Here is a 24,054-nt window from a genome sequence, read left to right on the forward strand (position 1 = left end):
AGTGAGACCTTTAAGAGGTGAGACATGGGGAGGTGATTAGGCTAAGGATGCATTTCTCTAGGAAGAGATTAATGTTCTCATGGGACCCCAGTTCTCCTGAGAGTGGGCTGTCACCAAATGAACCAGCCTGTCCCTGAGCCTCCCAGGCTTCCGGTCTCACCAAATGATGGTCTTCACCTGTGATCACCCCATCAAAATGCCATCACCCTGAGACCTTACTGGTGAACAGATTGGGGCTGGCTGATCTTTAGATGTCCAGCTGCCAAAGCTGTGAGCCAAAGAAATCTCTTTTCTGCATATAGTATCCAACCTTAAGTGTTTTGTCATAGCCATAGAAAATGACTGTTAGCCGTTCTGGATAACGGAGCTGGTGTCCATCAGAGCAGAGGTTGCTGGGCTAGGAAGCTGAGGACCAAGCTGTCTGGCTATAGACCCCTGTGGGTCCAGGCTACAACCCCTTCCACAAGGCATTCAAGTCACAAAGCATTTCAGAGAGCCCGAGAGATGGCTTAGCATGTAAAGGGGCTTGCCACCAAGTCCAATGACCTGAGTTCAATGCCCTGAACCCCCACGGTGGAGGGATAAAAGTGACATCTCCAAATTGTCCTCTGACCTCCACATGTGCACCATGTGGGCAAGCCCCCTCCCACAAATAAATAATAAATACATAAATCATGTAAGTTTAAAAATTAAAGACCCTCAGAATTGACACACTCCACCGTCTCAAGCCTGTGCCCAGGCAGGCCTTGAGCCTGGCCTGGTTTGTGGCATGTCCACGCTGACATCCAAAGGCCTCCTACTTTGGAACAGAGCCAAGAGCCCAAAGAGCTTCCTCAGGCTCCCCAGTGGTCAAATCTTTGGGAAGTCCCAGGAGACCCAGAGGCCTCTTCCTGGGGGTTAAAAACGTCCTGAGATGTTCCTTCTGTTTCTTGAGCCCTGAGTGCATTGCACACACATATGTGCATGTGTGTACACGTGTGCAGAAAGGTCAGAGGTCAACACTGAGTGTCTTCCTCAAACACCTTCTGTGGTGATATTTTGTGTATGATCTAACAAATAAAGCTTGCCTGAAGATCAGAAGGCAAAGCCAGCACTAGTTAGCCATAGAGGCCAGGCAGTGGTGGCACACACCTTTAATCCCAACATTTGGGATCTCATGCCTTTGCTCCCAGTACTTGGGAGGCACACACGCACACACCTTTAATCTCAGCACTAGGGAGGTTGAGACCGGCTGGGTGGAGAAAGGAATATAAGGTGGGAGGAGACAGAAGCTCAGTGTTTTTCAGCTGAGGAGTTGGTGAGGTGAGAGGTGGCTGTGGCTTGTTCCTTTGTCTCTCTGGTCTTTCAGCATTTACCCTGATACCTGGCTCCAGGTTTTTATTAAGAACAATTAGGATTCGTGTTACAACCATCCACTGGATTTTTTGAGACAGGATGGATACTTCACTGTGCCTAGAGCCCCACCCAGCTCTGTCTCCCCACATTGGGATTACTACAGGTCCACACTATACACCCATCGTTTTTACATGAGTGCTAGGGATGGAATTCATGTTTGCATGGTAAGTATTTACCACTAGGCCGTCTCCCCAGACCCTCAACCATATCATTTAATCCTCACTGTGACCAGCCAGGGGTCTCAATGGCCTCTCTAGTTGCTACTAAAGATGTGGCTTTAGCCAGGTGGTGGTGGTGGTGGTGGTGGTGGTGGTGGCAGCGGCGGCGGCGGCGGCGGCGGCGGCGGCAGCGGCGGCGGCGGACGCCTTTAATCTCAGCACTCGGGAGGCAAAGCCAGGCAGATCTCTGTGAGTTCGAGGCCGGCCTGGTCTACAGAGCGAGATCCAGGACAGGCACCAAAGCTACACAGAGAAACCCTGTCTCAGAAAAAAAAAAAAAAAAAAAAAAGATGTGGCTTTATACTATGAGCTACAACAGCTTTCTAGTGTCACATGACTGGGGCATTCCAGGCTGGGATATAACGAGGGCAGGGAGACCCCCAGTCAGACTCCTCTCACACTCCCCCACAACCAGTTCCCTTGCCGACCAGAGGGCTGGCACGGCCCGGCATGGGCATGGCTGTCAGCTCCAAGAAGAGCATTGCTCTTCAAGCCCCAGCAAGGATACAGCCCGGCACACACGTCACCTAGCAGCTACAGGTCAGGGTCTTGTCTGCCCAGGAAAGAGGCAGGGCCAGCACTTCCCTTGCCCAACTCCAGCCTTCCAAGAGAAGAAATAGGCTGGCTGCCAGCTCATGTGGCCACCTGAGAGCCTGCATAAGTGGGAGAGAAGCCTGGGCAGCTGCCCACATACACATCTGTTCCCACAGTAATTGGACAAGGCTGGCCGTCTCCGCTCTAATTCATCCGGCTGCCAGCACTGAGCTGATGGGCACAGCTGTCTGGGCTAGGTAGGAGGTGGGCAAAGCAGAGCCAGATGAGCCCAGAAAATACAGCCAGACAGGCTTTGGCAGGTCCCCCAGGAACCCCTGCCTCCGGGCCCATTACCCACAGAGATTCACGCATGGCTCTCTCAGCTGACATGGGGGCTCCTAGGGACCAACTGAGCATGGATTGAGCACTGCCAGCCCACATGTTCTAGAGCCCCAACAGCTCCAAGAGAGGAGATACACAGGCCCTTGCTCATCTTCCCAGGTTCAGGATGGCAGATGGTTCCCATCAGGTGTCCGTTCTTTCAAGGAGACTCTGGAAACAGAAACCCACTTAGGGACTCCACCATCCATGTCTGACCCAAGGTGTGACCTACGTATCAGGAAACCCTAAGATCCTGGGGGGGACGGAAGACTCCAGTCTCCACTGCAGAGGCCACACTTCAGGGCCAGCTTTGTGTAAGTAACACAGGACAGAGCCTAAAAGTCTCCTCTCCATGGACTCTGGCTTCCACACCAAGGCCCACAGGTAACCCTCAGTCCTTCATTATTCCCTTAAAAAAAAAAAAACACCTACAGGCCATACTCTGAAGGATAATTTTTCTTTAAGTATTACATGGGAAAGCTGGGCAGTGGTGGCCCACACCTTTAATCCCATCTCTAAGTTTGAGGCCAGCCTGGTCTACAGAGGGAGTTCCAGGGCAGCCAGAGCCCCACAGAGAAACCTTGTCTTGAAAAACCAACAATAACAACAAAGAATGAATGAATGAAAGAAAGAAAGAAAAAAGAAACGATTACATGGGAGACTGGAGAGGTGGTTCAGCAGTTAAGAGCACTAGCTGCTCTTCCAGAGGCCTAGGTTCAATTCCAGCATCCACATGGTGCCTCTCACAACCATCTGTGACTTCGGTTCCAGGGGCATCTGATGCCCTCTTCTGGTCTCTGTGGGTACAGCATGCGTGTGGTGCACATACATATATGCCAGCAAAACACCCATACACAAAAAATAAAAATGAATAAATCTCTAGAAAAAAATTAAATAAACTTTGAGTAGTACATGGCTTTACTCTGTATCCTGATCAGAGGCTGAGTGAGGCCTCACTCTGCAGAAGTGAGATCCTTTCTTGCTTTTCCCTGGCCCCAAGCCCTGGCCTCCAAGTCCCAGCCAGACTCCACCTCTGGCAGGCCCCTGCACTGAGCTCCAAGCCTTATTCAGCTATCTCAGTCTCTTCTTCTGTCCATATAGCCCCACCTCCAAGGATTCAAATAAAAGATCCAGATGCCACCATTACCTGGCTTGGGTCCATCAGGGCTTCAAGAATGAAACACTACAAGGCTGTCATGGTCTCCCTCACCCAGCGACAGGCCTCATCACCCACAGCAACAGCCTCAACGTCCCCTCCAGAACCCACATTGAAATTTAATGGCCACTGTTCACAGGTCTAGAAGAAGGCCCCTTTAAGAGACAACTAAGCTCCATCCTGTTTCCTGCCAGACCCTTGATTTGTCTGCTCTGTATTGATTGGACTACTTACAAAGTGGATCCCCCTGGGCCCCCTGGGGTCTGTGTCCTTCTTGCTGTGTGGCTCTGCTGTTTAATGCCACCTCCTCCAAGGGGCCCTCCCTGCACCCACGAACCGTGCAGTCCCCATTTCCATGCCTGCCATATCTCTGCTTTACACTCATGAATTCCCTTCAGTTCCCTTCTGTGTGCTGAGGTCCCTGCCCGTCTTTGCCCACTAGACTGCAGGCTGCAGGAGGTGGGAACCTCGTACGTCCTGGTCACCACTGCATTCCCAATTCTAGCGCACAGTAGGTGCTCAGGGATGACCTGTGAACGGACAGATGAGTAAAGGAATGAACGATGAACTTACATCGCACGGGGGCTCTTTCAGCTCTTAGAGCCCCAGTCCTACAGCCCAGCCCGCATGGCTCCTGCGACTATTTATCTGTGCTGGGTCCCACGCTCGCTCGCCCGTCCCAGAGCTCAGGGTCCTCATCTGCTTGGGAGAGGATAGACAACAGTTGCTCCAGATGGAGGGGTGGGCTCTGCCAGGACATAAGGGACAAGGGACGGATTGGGGGGTGGCGAGCTTCCTGGTGGTTAATACCATGGAAACTGTAATCAAGTTGAACCAACCCCTTATTGGCTGTCATTTTGGAAGACCTGTCTGGGCTTTTATCTCCTGTGAAATTCTGTTCTAATCACTATTACAAGAAGTGCAGCTAAACACAAGAAGAGAATAGTGGGCAAGGGAGAGGGTGTGATGACCACGGAGCATCCCGGGATAAGGGAAGTCGCCACCAAAGTCAGCACTGGCCTCATGGCATCATCTTGGGCACAGTCCCAAGTCAGGCCTTCAACAGATGAGGTTGCTGGTATTCACTATTACAAAATAATGGAATTTTCCACCCCATGGCCCATGCTGATCATTCATACACACCCTTTCTTTTGATGGGAATACTGACTCACAGAACGACAAAAAAAAAAGGCTTGGCCCCCTGGGTTAGTTAGCTGGACTGAGACGCTGGACTTTTCCTGCTGCAGCAGATGCTACCTGGACACTGGGTCTCCCAGGCTAGGCAGGGCCACCACAGCACCATGTGCCAGGTCCACTCACCTGCAGGCTGAGGGCCCGGGAGGAGAAGGCAGGGACGCAGCAGGCCAGGGTGGGGCACCAGAACGGGGCTTTGGTTTTCCTGTCCTCATCGGGACACAGCCATCCTGGCTGGTTCTCCTCCCCTGCAGCAAGAGGAAGGAGGTGGAGGAAGCTAGTGAGTGTGAGCCCCGGCAGGTGGTGACTGGCCCCCAACCCTGAGAATCACCACCGACCCCAGCAGGCCAGGTCCCATGGTGACCTTATTGCCCTGGTCAGTCCCCCACCCAACGTGCCTCTTGGTCTGAGATGAAGCCCAGTCTGGAGTTGGCTATGGACCACAGGCAAGGATCTGGGAAACCTGAGAACAGAGTCCCAGCTTGACCCTACCATGGAGCAACCTGTAAGGATACCACAACCCCCTGAGCCTCAATTCCTTTGCCAATAAAGAGGTGACTGTGTAGGGGAGATTGTTGGTGGATTAAGTACTTGCTGGGCAAGTGTGAGGACCTGAGTTCAAATCCTCCACACTCATGTAAAAGTTGGGTGTGACAGTATCTGTAACCCCAGTGATAGAGGGTAGAGACAGACAGACAGATCTTAGGGCCTCCATGGCCATCCAGTCTAGACAGAGAGGGAGAGAGAGAGAGAGAGAGAGAGAGAGAGAGAGAGAGAGAGAGAGAGAGAGAGAGAGAGAGAGATCCAACTTCAGAGAAACCTTGCTTCAAAAACCAAGGAGAAAAGTGGCAGAGGGAAGGCACACAATGTCAACCTCAGGCCTTTGCATACGCCTGCGCAGGTGACTTCACTCGTACACACACACACACACACACACACACACACACACACACACACCACATGCGCATCCCACATAAAAGAAAGGAGAGATGAAGAAAAAGAGAGAGCTCGTGAGGCTGGAGATGTGGCTCAGTTGGTGGAGCGAGCATTCGCCTAGCATGCAGGAGGAGGCCCTGGGTTCCAGCCCCGTCACAGAATGAACCAGGCACACACCCACAGTCTAGCCCTCAGACACGGAGGCAGGAGGATCAGATGTTCAAGGTCATCCTCAGCTACAAGGTGAGGTCCAGGCCTGGACTATGTGAGCCCTGTCTGTTGGGGGTGGAGTGGGGCTGATAACCATGCCTTCATGCGGTTTAGGAACAAGAAATAAAAAGGTTCTTGTTTTCAAGGACTGGATCAGATGCTTGTGTGTGGTCTTGGGCTTCACGCCAGCAACTGGTGCTTTCTCACTTCATGGTGAGGAGGGCGGTCTGCTCACGGGTAGCCTCCTCTGAGAAGCCCTTTCTGACCACCCTGGCTATGGCCGCCCCCTTTGAGGACCCACTGAAGACTCTGTCTCATTTCCCTCGGTGCCTTTCTGCCCGTCTGAAATCATCTCCGCTCAGGTACCTTAGTGGTTTGTCTCCACATGTCCCTAGGCTGGAAGCGGTGCAGAGGGTCTGGGTTGTGTCATTCACCACTGTCCCCACAGCAGTGCCCGGCACAGACTACGAGTTCAGGATACATGGGCTCCAAGAATGAATGAATGGAGACTGGAGAGATGGCTCAGAGGCTAAGAGCACTGGCTGCTCTTCCAGAAGACCAAGGTTTGATTCCCAGGACCCACGTGATGGCTCACTACTGTCTATGACTCCAGTCCCAAGGGATCCAAAGCCCTCTTCTGGCTTCCTTGGGCACCAGGCACAGACATGAACAGACACACATGCAGGCAAACCCCCCGTGTACATAAAAACAAATTTTTAACTATTGTCATGAATGAATGAGAAGGAGGAGGGAATGAACAAGCTAACGTCAGACCCAGGGATTCTGCTGACTAAGGAGCCTTCCTTTCTTTTTTTTTTTTTTTTTTTTTTTTTTGGTTTTTCGAGACAGGGTTTCTCTGTGTAGCTTTGCGCCTTTCCTGGAACTCACTTGGTAGCCCAGGCTGGCCTCAAACTCACAGAGATCCGCCTGGCTCTGCCTCCCGAGTGCTGGGATTAAAGGCGTGCGCCACCACCGCCCAGCCGGAGCCTTCCTTTCTTATACACCAGCCCAGGACAGCCATCCAGTGTGACAGGGATACCCCACACAGGGTGTGTATGCCCACGTATCAGTGAGTATCAAGCTGTGATGGTGGGCACTGATTGCCAACTTAACAGGATCTAGACTCACCATGGAAACAAACCTCTGGGCACATCTGTGAGGGAGTCTCTAGACTGGGTTAGCTGAAGAGGGAAGACCTACCCTGAATGTTGGTGGCACCATCCCACAGGCTGGGGCCCAGGGCTGAGTAAAATGGAGGAAGCCAGCTGAGCACCAGTGTCCATATCTCTCTGCTTCCTGACTGGAAATGCTGTGTGATCAGCTGCCTCACCTTCCTGCCGCCATGAATTCCCTCCCTTCCACGATGGAATGCATCCCTCAAACTGTAAGAAGGATGAGGAGGAGGAGGAGGAGGAGGAGGAGGAGGAGGAAGAGGAGAAAGAGGAGAAAGAGGAGAAAGAGGAGGAGGAGGAGAAAGAGGAGGAGGAGAAGGAGGAAGAGGAGGAGGAGAAAGAGGAGGAGGAGGAAGATGAGGAGGAGGAAGATGAGGAGGAGGAGGAAGAGAAGAAGAGGAAGAAGAAGAAGAAGAAGAAGAAGAAGAAGAAGAAGAAGAAGAAGAAGAAGAAGAAGAAGAAGAAGAAGAAGGCAGAGGAGGAGGAGAAGGAGGAGAAAACCTTTCTTTCTTTCTTGTTTATGTCATAACAATGAGAAAAGGAACTAATAAAATATATTCTAGGGCTGTGGATCCACCTGGCCAGTGTTCACAGTAACACAACACCGATACAGTGATCACCACCATATATGTGCGACACTGATGCACAGGGATTGAGTGTGGTGGGTGACATTACCCACCCAGGGACTTGGCTCTGCTGTGCTCCTATAGCTGTATTCTTTGTACCAAACTAGCTAGAACCAGAGTCCCAATGCCACTGTCACAGAGGCCTATTGACACAGCAATGCTAGCTCTGCCCCTGGAGATGCCCACCTGAGGGCACCTGTAGCTCTGGACTAGGAGGGGGTCATCAACTGAACTACTGGGACAGCAGCCTCCCTAAGTCCCACACCCCTCCTTGGTGGCAAACAGGAAGCAGGGACCAGGCCCATGCTGCCCCTGCCTTTGGATATGAGCTGCCCTCCACCCAGCCTCCAAGGCCAGCCTGAAACAACTCCACAGAGCACGCCATTGCTCCCTGTTTGAAAATGTTTGAAAAGTCCTGGACTCCTTGGAGTCAGGCCCAGACTCTTCTGGAAGAGCCACAAGGAATGTCCCTCCCTCTCAGCCTCATCTCCTGGTCACCTGGCTCCACAGCAATTTCAGCACGCAGCTCTGGATGTCCCTTTGCATGGAACGCTGCCCCTCTACCCAACTCGGCAGCCGGCTCCTCTCCTAAAAGCCTTGCCTACCTGTGCCTCCACCCTTCCTTCTCAACAGAGTCCCAGCCTCTGTCAGAGTTGTCACATCCTTTTAGCACTGCAAGTGTCTCCGGGTTGGGACGATTCAACTTAAGCCCGTCCACTTTGCGGTGGTGGGAAAGCAGAGACTAGCCTTGATTCTGAGGTTTGATCTTTCCCTGGATGGGCACTAGGAGGCATCATCTCTCAGGATGCTGGACAGCCAGTTCCAGGCCACCCTGGATGTTGCCTTTTTGGATCTTGTCACATTTCCCCACACCCATCAGTGTGTGTGTGTGTGCATTTGTGCATGTGTGAATGTGTCCATGCATGCATAGACATTGTTTGCTTGCATTACTAGAGATGGTACCTGGGATGTCAGGCATGCTAGGGCAAGTGTTCCACAGCCAAGCTCAACCTCACTTATTTATATACACAGTGCACACACACTTGATTAAGAAATCATTTTGCCCAACCCGGGGCTAATGGAAATGACCTGGGCATGCTAAAGGTCAGCTGGGCTAAATTGTGGTGTGTGGGAGGTTAGAGGTTAAATGCAGTTTCCCCTTCGGATGTTTTCAACTCAAGATGAGTTCATGAGGCACTACCCATTATAACTGAAGGAACAGGGTTAGCTCTGCTCTTCCACGAGCTTCTCTATTCCTGTGTGTGAGCCTGTGTGTGAGCCTGTGTGTGAGCCTGTGTATATAAGTGCATGCATGTGGGGACAGGAGGTTCCCTATAATGCCAATGATTCATGAGGGCCAAAACTTTCCCTCACACAACCACTCATAGTGCCAGCGATACTACCAATCACACACCAATAACCACTCATAGTGCCAGCGATACTACCAATCACACACCAATAACCACTCACATGGTGCCAGCGATACTACCAATCACACACCAATAACCACTCACATGGTGCCAGCGATACTACCGATCACACACCAATAACCAAGGGCAATCTGAACATGACCTTTCTCTTGCAGCCTCACTTTGCATGGGTGTCTAACGTACCCCATTGATATGACTCGCTTTTGTGAAAGAAAAGATACCAAGGCAAAATGAAAGGCTGATCTGTGTAAGAAGGAACCACCTCCTTCTTACAAGGAAGCCCAAAGCCCAGCAGGGCCAGAGGGGTTGGAGTGAAACACATGTGTAACCAGACCTTGAGAATCTGAACACTTCCTTTAACACACAAAGCTGGTTGCTTACCCTGAGGGCTCCTAGCCCTGCCTGAAGGGCTCAGAAGTAGCCCTTCACACTCTGGGCCCTGGAAACTGTTCCATAAAACCTAACCTTGCCACAGAAAAAAAAAGCCAGAGTGTGAGAGACCCATCAGGCAAGGGGACCTCAGCACAATATACACCAAAACACTACATCCTTTCATCCTCACTTTGGGGATCCCCAAAGTGCTGGGAAGCTGAAATGAAGAAAAGAAGCCACAGGGCATGATACACAGCATGCCCATACACCGTGGGAAACCGGCCGGCCGCCCTGCTGCCTCTCAGTTAAGGCCCGGTGGTAAATAAACAGGACACAATTTGAGATGTTGTCCCTGCCCTCGGGGAACTCACAAGGAAACAGACCCTCCTCTGCCAGGCAGGAGACCCACGGAGCTAGCTCACCCCCCTGACAGCCAGACAGGTAAACGCACAGCCCCCACCTCCATATCTCACCCCAGCCCCTCCCTCCTTTCCCTGCACACCCACAGCCCGTCAGGCCTTGGCAATTTATTACCATATATATTTTTAACAGCCTGACCTTCTCCTTCCAGATGGTGCCTTTCTTGTGTGCAACTGGGAGCGGGGAAAGAAAATGGAGCTGTGGCTCCCCATCTGCCACTGTCATTGTCTGTGTCACAAAACCAGAGCGGCGGAGACCAAACGAGGAGGCTGTGGCCACTGAACGCTGGAAGCCCACTTGGGGTAAGTGACATTCAGGAGAGGTACCAATGGCACGGCCGTGATTCCAACTGCCGCTAAGCAGAGGCTTATCTAGGGCCGTGTTTATTGGAGCTCACGGAGCTCAAGAGCCGCTATGACACAAAAAGGGATCTCTAGGGCTGAAAGCACCCCCAACCAAGGAACCATCTCCTCTGGTCTGCTAGAAACACCCTAGGCACAGCCTAAGCCAGCCTTCAACTCACTGTGTGACACTGAACCTTTGCCTGGTCTAGAAAAGAGGGGACGGAATTCCAATCATCTAGAGTTGTTGGGGGAGCCCAGAAAGAACATAAATAAGGTCTAGGGTATACCAGGCCCTGGAGAAATGGTGGCCATTTCTAATCACCATCCTTCCTCTTAACACTATGGCGAGGGGCTGAGCCGCCTCTAGCCTGCTCTGTGCTCAGCTTCCAGGGTGAGGTCTTCACCATCGTAGATGCACTGCTGTCAAGATTCCCAGAACCACAGCCGTCTTCAAGACCCTATCGCATGTCCCCAGTGCAGGGAGACGCCATCGTCAGTCACAGCCACAGTCACAAGGCCAGGCATCCTTCCCATCAGCCATGCCCCCCCCCCCAAGAGATGCTGACACTATCCAGGGAGGCGGCTGAAGGCCACAAGTTCCCAGCTAGGACACAGACCTTTGTCCCCCATCCCAAAGGACAGGGACACCATAGCCAGAGAATCTTGGAAGTGGTTCTCAACCTGTGGGTCACAACCCCTTTGGTGGGAGGATTGAATGATCCTTTCAAAGGGGTCACTAAGACCCATCAGAAAACACAGATACTTACAATTCATAACAGCAGCAAAACTACAGTTATGAAGTAGCAATGGAAAATAATTTTATGGTTGGGGGTCACCACAACATGAGGAACTGTATTAAAGGGTCGCAGCATTAGGAAGGTTGAGAACCACTGGCTTAGGGGTCCCAGCCCTGGGATGATTTGCAGGGTTAATGGAGATTAGGTTTAGGACACAGTACCGAGGCTTCCCAGGCTGTGCTCAGGAGGAGGTAAACATCAGTGCTGGGTAGTTGAGAAGACAGGGGACTGGAAGACTAGACCAGAGATGGGAGACAGGGAGGCTGGCAGGTGGCAAGCAGATGCCTGGCCCAAGCCTCTGACGCTTCTGTAAGTGTGGGTGTGGGCGTGGGTGTGGGTAGGACCTGCTACACCCAGACCTCTCTGGAGAGCTGTCAGTGGGAGCGGCTCTGGGGCCTGGGGATATGAGGGTCAGAGGAGTAGAGCCTTGAGAGCTGGGGTGCAGCAGAACCCTGAGAACCCCGGCTTTCTCTCCTTCTCTGGAGCCTTCCCTGTGCACCCATCTACCAAGCCTTTATGAATGGAGGCTAGCAGCTATGATCTGTGGGAAGAGACTTGACCCAGCTCTGCATTATCGTGTGAGGCTCTAACTTGCAGATGCAGGGCTGGCCCCCACAGCCCACCCACTCTCACCAGAACCCTGTCACCTGAAGCACCTGCGTGGTCCCTGCTCTCTGATTCCCCCAGAGCTGGAAGCTGAACAGCTTACAGGACAGCCCAGCCTAGAAGCCTTGGAACTATGAACCAAACAGGACCATCTGGCTCCAGATCAAATGGTGTAAGGCCTGTCCCTGGTCACCTTCTGAACCTTCCAGGGCACCTGAGACCCTACGTACAATAAGCAAGGGCCCTTAGAGATCTAGTCTGGTCAAGGGTGGGAAAACTGGGGCTCGGGAAAAAGGCCTTCCCCAGGACCACAAGGTAACGCTAGACCAAAGGCTCTCCCGTCCCTCTCCTTTCTCAGTCTTCAGAGGATTACCATCCTGGCTCATGGTATGCAGAAGAAAATTAAATATGATAAAGGAATGTCACATCTTTAACATGGTTCTGCTCCTTGCACACCTACACACACACACACACACACACACACACACACACACACAGATGAAGAACAAACGCAGCAAAATGAAAAGAATAAACTATTCAAGCCCCAGGAGACCCCGGCATTCAGATATAATTTCAAATGACTCTCCTATTAAGGCTGCTGAAGTGAAGCCGTGTGGAGACAAGGTGGCCCACAGGCTGCCCAGGCACCTGCCTCAGTCAGCGCCAGGCCCAGCGCACCAGTCCAGCTCCACAGAGTGTCAGAGTTCAAACAGGAAGTCCATTTTCCTGGAATGCCTGGTCCAGGAGCTCCGGCTTGTGTCCCAGGCACTTGGGAAGCTGACTTGGAAGGACGGTAAGTTCAAAGCCCGCCTGGGTTACAGAGTAAATTCAGCTCAAGGAGGGCCTGCCTCCCAATAGAAGTAAAAGGAGTACTGAGGGTGTGTGGTGCCCTAGGTCCCTAGTTCCCCACTGACAGCAGAAGGAAAAGCAGAGGGGAAGGAGGAGGGAAGGAAGGGGAAGAGGGAAGGAAGGGGGATGGGGGAGCAAAGAGGCAGGAGGCCCCCTAGGGAGGCAGGGGGCAGGTGGCAGGGGCAGGGAGCAGGAGGTGGAGGAGGGGAAAGGGGGGCAAGAGGGCAGGAGACAGGGGGTCAGGGAGTGGGGGTCAGGAGCTGGGGGGGAGACAGGGGGACAGGAGAGCAGGAGGCAGACAGGCAGGGAGGGAGGGAGGAACGGGCTCACACTGAGTTTTAGCATCCGCCTAACATTGAAGTCATGTATAATAGGGAAGGCAGCATGTACCCACCTCCAGGACCCAGTACGGGCACCCCCAGCCCTTCCAAGGCCCGGATCTCCAAGTCCTCTGTCAGGGATGGGGCAGCTCTCAAAACCCTCCCTCCACCCTCTGCAGCCTCCCTGCAGTGACAAGGCCAAGTTCTAAGCTACACCAGCCCCAGACCCAGGACACTGACCAAGCAGACACTGCTGGGACAGCTCCTCCAGAGCCACACACCCCTCCCCCCTCCCCCCTCCCCCCTGCACCTGCTCCTCCAAGGCCCTCTGCACCGCAGCAGAATGGCTCCCTTGGATGGAACCCCAACTGTGATATCACAGGCTCCCACATTTCAGTGAGCACCTTTGGAACACATCCAGAACATGTGCCTCTTCCCGCACACCCTGCATCTTTCCCGCACACCCTGCAAGCCTCACTCCTGCTCTACAGAGCACCATTGCCCTCCGATTCAACCACCTACTTCTTTGACACCCCCACCCCCACCCCCACCCGCTCTGGCCACTGGGAACCACCTGTTGCTGCTGCCCCAGGACCTGCACACTTGTGATTCACATGCCTGGATCACTCGGCCCAGATCTTCCCACGGCGGCTTCTCCCTGACGCAGCCCTCACATTCAGTGACAGCAACACGGCCCCACTTCACCGCCCAGCACCTCATTTAATGTCCACCTGTCCATCTCAAGTTCAAGTTCCTCGAGAGCAGAAAGCCTTCTGAGTTTTGTCAGGGCTCTTTATGCCTAAAATTACCAGAGGATGGCTCACTCGGTAAAGTACCTGTCTCATAAGCACAAGGGCCCAAAGCCACATTTAAAAAAAAAAAAAAGCTGGAAAACGGTGTGACGGCACAGGCCTTTAATCCCAGCACTTAGGAGTCAGAGCCAAGTGGATCTCTGTGAGTTCGTTGTGAGTTCGAGGACAGCCAGGGTTACATAGTGAGCCCTGGTTCAAAACTAACAAACAAGCTGGGAACGGTCCGTGCACTTGCAATCGCAGAACTGAAGAGAAAGAGACAGAGAGATCCCTGGGTTTGCTGACCACCCAGCCCAGCTCAGTCAGTGAGCCCCAGAAAAAAAGTGGGAGCTGGTGAGGTGGCTCAGTGATGAAGAGCACTGCCTGCTTTTCCAGAGGCCCCAGATTCAGTTCCCAGCACCCACATGGTGCCTCACAACCACCCCTACTGCCAGTTCCAGGAGATTCCGCATCTTCTTCGACCTGTGCAAGCACACGGCACACAAGTGGTGCACAGGCATCTATGCAAACACTCACAGTTCTATTTTTAAAGTAGATGGTACCTGGGGAGCAACATCTTAGGCTGGCCTCTGGCCTCTACACAAATACACACACACACACACACACACACACACACACACACACACACACACACAAATTACTGTAATGATGCCAGGTGGTGGTAGTGCATGCCTTTAATCCCAGTACTAGGGAGGCAGAGGCAGGCAGATCTCTGAGTTCGAGGCCAGCCTCATCTACAACGTGAGCTCTAGGACAGCCAGCAGCCAGAGCTACACAGAAAAAACCTGTCTCAAAAAAAAAACCTATAATGAAGCAAATGAATAAGGTTTTTTTAATGAATGAATGAAAGCCAGGTGACAAAGGCCCTGGCTCCTGATTCAGAAATGTTTTCTAAACCTATTGGAAGGGCTGGACAGATAGCTCAGTGGTTAAGAGCACCAGCTGCTCTTCCAGAGGACCTGGGTTTGATTCCCAGCACTAACATGGTGGCTCACAACCATCTATAACTACAGTTCCAGGGGATCCGGTAACTTTTTCTGGCCTCTGAGGACCCTGCATGCATGCATGGGGCACATAGTCATACATGCAGGCAAAACACCCACATGTAAAACAAAGATTAATAAGTAACATCTATAAAAACATCACATACACAGTAAAGGTAAAGAAATGGTCCCAGTATCAGCTGGACTTCTATCGTACAGCACTTCTGACCGTCTAAGACTCCAAGTCACAAAACAAACAGATGAAGTCATTACAACCCAGTGCATGTGAATGTGGTGGGCATGGGGCAGAGGGACAGGGTGGTGGCCTAGGTTCCAGGGGTACAATGCCCCGTGTCTGAATCCTAATTCTACCCCTTCCTGCTATGCAGTTTCACAAAAGTCACTGCACCGCCCTGGGCCTGAGTCCTCAATGAAAAAGGTCTCAACAGACCTACAACAGGGATCTTGTGAACAAGGGCGTATGTGGGATTTTGCAAGTGTGTGCTACATCAGAAGCAGTCCATAAAGACCCATTTACTTATCTCTGTTAGTACTAATAGGTGCCTAGGAGAAACAGCCATAAGGAGAGTTTGGTTTTATTTTTGGTTTATTTGAGTTTTTTGAGTCCAGGGTCTCATGTAACCCAAACTGGTCTCAGCCTTGCTCTGCAGCTAAGACTGGCCTTGAACCCCAAATCCTCCTGCCTCAGCCTCCCAAGTGCTAGGATTATTGCATAATCCACCATGCTGGGCAGTAAGGAGGCCAGTGGCTAAGATCAGCTGACTCCAACCTGGTATTTACTTGTTTATTTTCCCGTACTTCCGTGGCAGTTAAGTACTACCAGTGTGTACTTTCCACAGTAGCTGGTTAGCAGGCTGGCAGCCTCCATGCACCAGGAAGACTTGGCACTCACTCCCTAAGCATTCCCTCCCTCACTGGGGCCCTGGTAGCTGCTAATTCACTGTGTCAAGTTCCAATAACTCAGAGAGGAGGTACAGAGAGAAAGTGACTGGTCCAAGGTTCAGAACTGGGCTCTAGGCATTTCTGCATGGCTTCACCCCCCTCCCACTGGGAAATGCCCCTGCCTCACCTTGTGCTCATACTCTCCATCTCCCTCCCTACACCTGCCCTGGGCTGTACTCACTGAGGCCAATCTTCGCCAGGTGTAACCTGTTCACCCAGGAAATCTTGCTCAGGGGGTTCGGTGTGATGAAGACCACCATGAAGCTGATGGGACGGCCAGACCTGTGGAGGGCGAGATGAGGCAGGACCCCCATGAGTAGCTGGTACAGAGGCTCAGCTCCCCAGAAGGACTTGGAAGGCCTTGGCTCTTTTCCAACCCATGTTCCTGGAGATGGAGGGAGGCCTGTGGACTGGCAAAGCTCCACCCCCTTGTGGAGACCTCCTTCCACCCTCTGTGATGATCAGGAGGCACCTGGCTAGGGAAGCTAAGCCATTCTTGGCAGCCCAGTCCCAGACCTCCAACAGCCCTGGCTTTATGCCCAGCTAAGGTCCTGGCATCACTCCCTGCCAGAATTCTGTGGGCCTCATCATGGAGGAAAGGACCTCACACTGTCTATCCCCAGCACCTGACACGGGCAGTCACTCAGAAGATGGTTACAGAGTGGATGCATACACAGTAAGGAAAAGAGGAAGGGGGGAGAAGATAGGAGGGAGGTAGGGAGAGAGGAAGGAGGGAGGGAGGGAGGGAGAGAGGAAGGGAGGGGGTGGTGAGGAGAGGGAAGGAAGAAAGATGGGAGGATGGATGGAAGGGAAGGGGGTAAGGAGAAGAGAGAAACAGAGAAGATGATCGGAGGGGGCCTTTAGGGCTAGGGCCCCTTTAGAGTCCTGTGAGTAACCCAGGCCCCCCTGGGAGGTGGGCAGGGCTGTGTCTCTCACTCTCTAGGGTGCTGGGCAGAGAGAGGAGTCAGGAGCAGAGAAGGGGACGACCTGGATTGGAGCTCAAGCTGCAGACTCCCACACTCAGACACAAGGACACTCTGCTCTCTCTTCTCGCACCCCTGCAACTGATGCCAGGCTCCATCTTCCCCCACCCAGAGGCCCACCCCCGAGCAGCGAGCACTCCCCTGCCCAGGAGCCCACTGCACGGATCCCACCTCCTTCCACAAGCAAAGCCCAGGGGTTCTGAGCCTGTCCCTGTCCTTCTGGCCTCACTTCCTTGTTCGTAAAGTGGGGATACTGAGGCACACCCTGCAGATCTGGAAGAGGGCCAACTGGACTCCTTTCCCTGTCAGTCACTGCCTCAGGACTGCTTCTACACGGGGCATGTGTGGGGAGGGGGGGTGTCCCACTGCTCCTGTGGTGAATCTTGTGAGCAGAGGACCTTGAACTGGGGAGGCTGGGTCTATGAAGAGGGTCTGGGAGGCCATGGGTTGATGAGAGGGAAGAAGGTAAGACACAGTGAGCTCACTGGAGACTGAGTGTCTGAGTCGGCCAACAGAGAGCCAAGCTGACCCGGGGTGTCAGCAAGACCTCCATGCATTCCTGCGTTCTTTGCTGAGTACTGACTGTGTGCCAGGTGCTAGCCAGCCGGGGCCTGGTCCACAGTGGGTGTGGACTCTCTCATCACAGCACCCCCTCCCTCCCAGACACCCGCTCACTTGTCAGGCTTCCCGGGCAGCAGTAGCCTCAGGCGGCACTTGTTGGCAGAGTGGATCTCCTCCTCCTTCACTCGCATCAGCCGCTGCAGGGCCAGGCACCAGTCTTGGGCCACAGTCGTGTTCAGATTCTAGTGTTGGGGAGGAAAGGGGTCACCACCATCTCCTGGCTCCCCCCAAACCACACAAGTCCTACCACAGTGACAGCACCCAGCACAATGGGATAATTTAGCCACACAGGAGGCAATCCCACCTATACTTGGGACTTCCCAGCCCTGGATGAGAACCCACCCGGCTGTTGCTTCCTCCAAGAGGGACACCCTCCTAACTAGATGCTCTGCAGCCTGGGGCAGAGGCTAGGGAGGATCGGTAAGACTTCCAACTGTTGCATAAAGCCAGATGTATGCAAAGGCTTCTGAGAAGCCAGGGGATCCCAGCCTTTACCACTGCTCCCTGCTCAGAGCCAGGGCACACGGGAGCACCATGCTGGGATGCCCCCTCACCACCGCCGGGGCCACACCCACCTGGTAAGTGCCATGCAGGGTGCTGACAAGCAGGGTGATCTGCTCCACCACTGCCAAGTCCTTCTGCAGGTCCTGTAGCTCCTGGAAGAGGCGCGGCGGGCCCAGGTACACCTTGTCTGGTAGAGAAGACACCGGACTCAGCCTTGGGGCTGGGGGAGGTAAGCATCTGCCGACAGGGAAAAGTAAGCCATGTCCATAGAGAAGAGGCATTGGCAACTTGGAGGAGACACGACCAGGGAGGGAGTTCCCAGCAGAAGGAAGGTGTCACACTTGGGACGGTGACACAGTCATACTGAGTGAGGCTCACAAGGACCATAAGACTAAATCAGCCATGTTGGAGAACCAAGGAGCCTACCGCAGGCCAGAATGTGACGGGTATGGCCAAGCCAGAGAAGAGCGTATGCAAAGCTACTGAGATTTATAGCAGCCCGCAAAAAGCAAACTGTTCAATGACATATGGGGGACCTGCTATGCAGAGCAGGCAGGGTCCTTGCTCTTATGGGACTTAGGACCCAGGGAGATGGGCAGAGAGCAGGGGAGGGGAGGAGATGGTACCAGTGTGACGAGCCAATGGTGGGGACTGAATAGGCCTAGAGCTCCAATGATGATACAAATACAGAAGCTGGGTGGTTAGCAAGAGACACCGTGAGTGATGGGCAAGACAGTGCAGAGAAGTCCTTGGGTGTCACCTTGGGAACAGGATGGCACACGCTAGGCCGTGGTTTCTCGGGCTACGTAAGGTTGCTGAGGCCTCTTTCTGGGTCATTCCATGCCCCCTGGATATTGTGACTTTAATGTCACATTCTGCTGCATGGGGTCAGGGCTTTTGAGGATTCAGGGGCTGAGTGGGACTACATAAAGGTCCATGGGGAGCCAGCAAAGAGCAGGGGCACACGGTATGGTAATGACACACTGACAGAAAGAAAATGCCCAAAGGATGGACGCTGGTGGGAAGACGGGGCTCCACATAAGTCACCCTGCAGGATGGGGGCGGGGAACCCACTCACGGGAAAGCATGCTGCATCTATTCTGTGAGCAGTCTGGGTTCAACAAAACAAAATGTCACCTGTCACAACAAATTAATACTGTGGACGGGAATTTTATTTATTGTTCTATAGTGTTGTTTTTATCCAGTTTGTGTTTTGTTTGGGTTTCACTGTTGTTCAAGGGCTAAAAGCACATTTGTTAAATGCAAGGAGCTTTCTGTGCATCCATATTTGCACAATAATATAATAAACAATTATCTAAGGTCAACCAAGAATCTACAGAGCTTCTCTCCTTTCAAGGGGGTCAGGCTTGGGGACCATGGCTGCAGGGGGACAGAGTCGGGGACACAGGGTTCCCAGAGCCACAGCCTGGCAGTGGGCAAGAAGAAGAGAGTTGAATGGGGGTGAAGGCACCCAAGCGGGGCTGCCCCCCTCTCCCGCCTCACCCACAGTGGGCCAGAACAGCTGTCGCAATCAAGCCTCAAAATTTCCGGAGTTTCGGGAGCCCGTGAGGCAAGCATCCAGGCAGGGCTGTGGGCAGGGTGGTGGTGGGGAGGGGAAGCGAAACTCCAGTGCCTTTTGTTCATGGAAGGTACTGTGTGCAGTACTCTATACTCTGCCAGGCCTGCGGCTTAGTATCTCTGGGCCTCAGGCCCTGGCTGAAACCAAGGTTCCATGCAACCAATGGTCAGTCATGCTGGCGAGTACTGCCAACTTGACAGGCTCTAGAGTCGCCTAGGAGACACACCTCCGAGCTTGGTGAGGAGTTTCCAGATTATGTTTACTGCAGTGGGAAGACCCACTCTGAATGAATGTGGGCAGCACCGTCCCATGGGCTGGGGCCCTGGACTGAATAAAAAGGAGAAAGCGAACTGAGCACCAACATTCACCTCTCCTTGCTGCCAGACTAGGGATGCAATGTGACTGGTTCCTTCCCACACCTACCATCACACCCTCCCCACCGTGAGGAATGCAGCAACCTCAGAAAACTCAGCCTGAGGCCTGGAGAGCCCAGGACGAGGCTCAGGCCCAAGCTCAGGCCATCGGAGAGACGGGCATGGGGAAGAGAGGAAAGGAGTCCTTGACACAGACGGCAAAAAAGGCACAGAGTGGGGAAGACCCTGCAGCCAAAAGGAGTACACTCCCCAGCGAGGACCCCAGAGAGGCCGAGGAGCCCCATCAGAGGCCAGGAGGGAGGGAGGAGGCAGGCAGATGTCCCCAAGAGCATCAGAAGAACACTGAGGAGGTCGTGGCATACTACACTACACTACCTACATATACTAATTACATCTGAACTAAGCTCTGGAGAAGGTCCAGGGGGTTAAGGGGACAAAGGACAAAAGCAGGCAGAGGCCACTGCAGTGGTCCAGATGTGCAGTGGTCCAGATGCACAGTGGTGGTGGCCAGTGAGCAGGCAGAGAGCAGACAGGGAGACGCTACCAGGCAGAAGGCTCTGGCTTCTAAGTTGTTCCCCTGTCTTCCAACAGAGTCTGAGAGCTTGAGTCAAAACGGAGAGACATGGGCCCAGGAAGGGACAGACAGACAGACCTGAGTTCTCTAGCACCCCTGGAGATCAGGGGGTAAGATGAGTACCCCTAGTTCCTCAATGTACCAGGAGGCACACTAGGTACAAACAGAAGGCACTTGTCCAAGGTCTCACCGGAGACAGCTCCGAGTCAGTTCACACTTGGCCTCTCTCTGTCACTGTGTGAGCTGTGCGTGAGGGAGTCTAGCACTAGGTGGGGAATGAGACCACAGGGACACACATGTGCCACTGAAGCCACAGATCTGCACTTAGGTACAACAGCAAGACTCTCTAGGCCCCGCCCCCACCAGCTGTGGTCCCTGGCCCAGGTTAGACACTTAGCAGGTGAGGGGCAGCAGCTGGGCAGTACTCACTCTGGGCCTGCCCTGCAGCCGTGGCCTTCTTGGCGCCAGCATGCTGGATGAGCAGATTGTCCTTGTCGTAGGCACCGCCGTCCTGACCCACTTCCACGACCTGCACCTGGGGCAGCGCTGTGTTCCACTTCACCACGTACTTGGGCCCCAGAGGCACCAGGCTGCTGATCTCTAGCTGGCCCCTGCAGGACAGAAGAAGAGCGCTGAAGAGTCTGCTGCAGCCCAGCCCAGAGGCAGCACAACTCCAACTCCCAGCACCTCCGCTTAGCCAGGCTCCAGACAGCCCAAGCATGGGACCTCAGGCCCAAACCAAGCCAGGCCACGCAGTGCAAGGACCCCACACCAAGCCATTGCACCAGGAAGCCCAGGCCCAGAACCAGAGTCACATGCCTGAGTCCCCAAGCCACAAGCTACCTACCTGTGATTGGAGGGCCTGGAGAAAAGACAAGAAGGATAGGCGTTATTGGACGGCACATTCCCGTGGGGCTGGGAATTCTGGAGGCTGGCCACTGGCCTAGGCAGCATGGAGGCATGGCTACCTAGGCCCGGTGTGAACAGAGGGGAACCACACAGAAAGCCTTCCTGGGGCTCAACCAGCCATCCTCTCTGATTCTTACAGCCACCTCCCCAGTGGCTTCAGGATCCCAAAACAGGAGACGGATACTCAACAGAGTTAAGTGACTCAGTCAAATTTGCAAACTGGTGTCCCTAAACTTGAGCGCTAGCACCCCACTCTTCACACATGCTCAACCCTGAACAACATAAGGCTGAGAAGGGCAGTGGTCTGGTCCTGGCCCTGCTGGATGTCTAGACATAGTGGGACTTAAGATTCACAGTACCCAGGATTGGCGAGATGGCTCAGTGGATAAAGGTACTTGCCACCAAGCCTGATGATCTGAGTTCGATCCCCAAGATCCAAATAGTGAGAGAAGTAAAAACTGACTCCCAAAGTTGTACTCCGACCTACACATGCTCTCTCTCACAGACACACACACACACACACACACACACACACACACACACACACACACCATGTTAAAAACAGTTTTTAGAAAGATTCAAAGCACTTGGAGATGAATGAATGAATGAATGAATGAATGAATGAATGAGTGGGTGAATGGGTGAGTGAGCGCCCACATCAGCTCTGGCAGAAGCTTCCTTGCCAAGTCTCCCACCAGGCCGGAAGCAGGGAAGCAGCACAGAGCAGGCTCCGTCTACAGCTGATGGGTGAGCAGATGGAAGGACAGGACGACAGTGGGCGGATGAGCCCTGCAGCCCTGATTTCTCCCCTCAGGACCCCAGATCTGCAGCCACAAGGTTTCCACTCTGTGGCCATGAACAGAAATGCACAAGCCAATGCTGGGTGCACAGTGTAAATAAGACTCTGGGCACACACACACACACACACACACACACACACACACACACACACACACGACACTGTGAGTACCCAAGCTGGGAGGTGGGAGACCTGGCCTGGGTTGACAGTAGTCACTGGCCACTTCCAGGCCTGACTCTATCAGCTGCACCAGGCTGTGTCCCAGGCTCTTAAAGGATTCTCCCAGGATCCTGCTGCAAAGGTCACAGCATGAATTCTAGGAGTACACAGAAAATAGTCTCCATCCCCTAGACCTACAGGGTCACACAAGGGACACCTGCAAGTCGCCCTTCTGGGTGAGGTCAAGAGGATTGCGGAGCACAGGTCCCAGATCCTAGCTCTCATGGCCTGAGGCAGTGTGGCCCCATATATTACATCACCCAAACAGTCGAGTGAAACCAAAGGTCTTGACATTTGCGTGGACTCCTGTGCTAGCCAAATGTGAGGTCCTGGCAGCTTAACACAGCCACAGACCACCTTCCTCCCACCAGCCCAGTTCCCGCTATCTCAGGCTAAGCCCACAGCCCAGTTCTGGGTTCTACAGCCTCCCATGGGCTGGAAACCATGTTCCTACAGGCAGAAACTACTCTGTGGGGAGGGAAGGGTTGGGGTGGGGAGTACAAGCAGCTCTGAGATATAGGAACCCCATGTGAGCTAAAGCAACAGGGGTCTGGGGTAGACACAAGGAAAACCCTCTTCAACTACAAGGTTGCAGGCTCAGCTACTAAGATCAGAGTCTTGTAGCACGTGGCCCTAGGCTGTGAATGATGGTGAGTCTGGGGTCAGAGGATGCCCCTGACTAGTCCAAATCCCTCTGGCATTAGGGGCCAAGGACAAAGCAGGACATGAGGGAGGTTCGAGGAAGGCCAAGTATCTGAGACCTCATCAGGGCTACAGAAGGACCGTGGCGCCGAGGCTGGGGGGGAGGGGAGACAACAAGGATCCTCTGGGAAGGGGGTGCCCCACGCCACTCCAGGCTCTTACTTGAAGTTGATGTTGGCACAGACCAGCATGTCGTTGAGCAGGAAGACCCTGCGTTCCTTGGACTTGATCAGCTGCCCACGGTCTCCGTACACCGTCTCCGTCAGGGTCTCACACAGAAGCAGCTGCCGCTGGCCAGAGGTCAACAGCTGCAGAAGGAAGGAACAGAGAAGGTCAACACCCGTGTCACGATCTAGGGTGCTTCGCAGACAGCCAGGCCAGAGGTTCAGAACCTCTCCCACCTTCCAGAAAAGAGACCAAGACTCTGCGTGGTAATGTAAGCCTACAGCAACCCCAGCACTCAGGGGTGGGGCTGGGACCATGAGGTTCAGGCCAGCCTGGACTATGCAGTGAGACTTCTCAAAAACAGCTGGAATTTGAGGATAGCCTGGGCTAGAGACTCTGTAGACAAAGAGAAACTAAGGGGGCAGCTGGGAGAAGTAGAGGAGGGCCCAGGGCCAACACCTATCACTAGACAACAAGATACACTAGACAGGGAAGACCAGGGCACACACATTGGGTTCTCTACTTTGGGGAGACCCTGGCGAACCTGCCTAGCCACCCTGGCCAGAGCAGAGCCCAGCAGCCTCTTTTCCAGGTGAGCTGGCTTCTGCCATCATCCCCACGTATCGTGATCCCGTAATGACCTTCACCAAACAGACACTGTCTCTGAGCAGCTCCTACAGGCCCCGGTTGGGCAGTCACAGGACACTTCAGTTGGGACCTCAATTCCCTCAGTATCTCCACTGCTCAGATCACCTGAGTAATGAACATGGTATCTACCCAGTCAAGTAACACACAAAGCCACTACGCCAGGCAAACACGGGTTCAAAGGTCAGCCTGAATTTCAAGGCCGCAGCAGAGCACATTAAACAGTCCCAGGGGCCCTGGGAGGGCACAGGATGCCCTGCAT

The 24,054-nt window shown here is 53.5% G+C and overlaps 1 protein-coding gene across 1 annotated transcript in view; it reads right to left on the minus strand.

The window, feature by feature from the left end:
- The window catches only part of Arhgef10l (Rho guanine nucleotide exchange factor 10 like), a 108,236-nt gene that overhangs the window by 34,189 nt on the left and 49,993 nt on the right, over positions 1–24,054 (minus strand). Inside the window, exons 15-21 of the mRNA XM_059255308.1 lie at positions 23,145–23,290; positions 21,201–21,215; positions 20,783–20,964; positions 17,898–18,013; positions 17,377–17,504; positions 15,900–16,000; positions 5,005–5,126 (exon numbers count right to left, since the gene is read on the minus strand). Of these exons, the coding sequence (XP_059111291.1) occupies positions 5,005–5,126; positions 15,900–16,000; positions 17,377–17,504; positions 17,898–18,013; positions 20,783–20,964; positions 21,201–21,215; positions 23,145–23,290 (810 nt within the window). The remainder of the gene's footprint in view (positions 1–5,004; positions 5,127–15,899; positions 16,001–17,376; positions 17,505–17,897; positions 18,014–20,782; positions 20,965–21,200; positions 21,216–23,144; positions 23,291–24,054) is intronic.

This window comes from Peromyscus eremicus, chromosome 2 (genome assembly GCF_949786415.1).
Source record: "Peromyscus eremicus chromosome 2, PerEre_H2_v1, whole genome shotgun sequence".
In the NCBI taxonomy this organism is placed as follows: Eukaryota; Metazoa; Chordata; class Mammalia; order Rodentia; family Cricetidae; genus Peromyscus; species Peromyscus eremicus.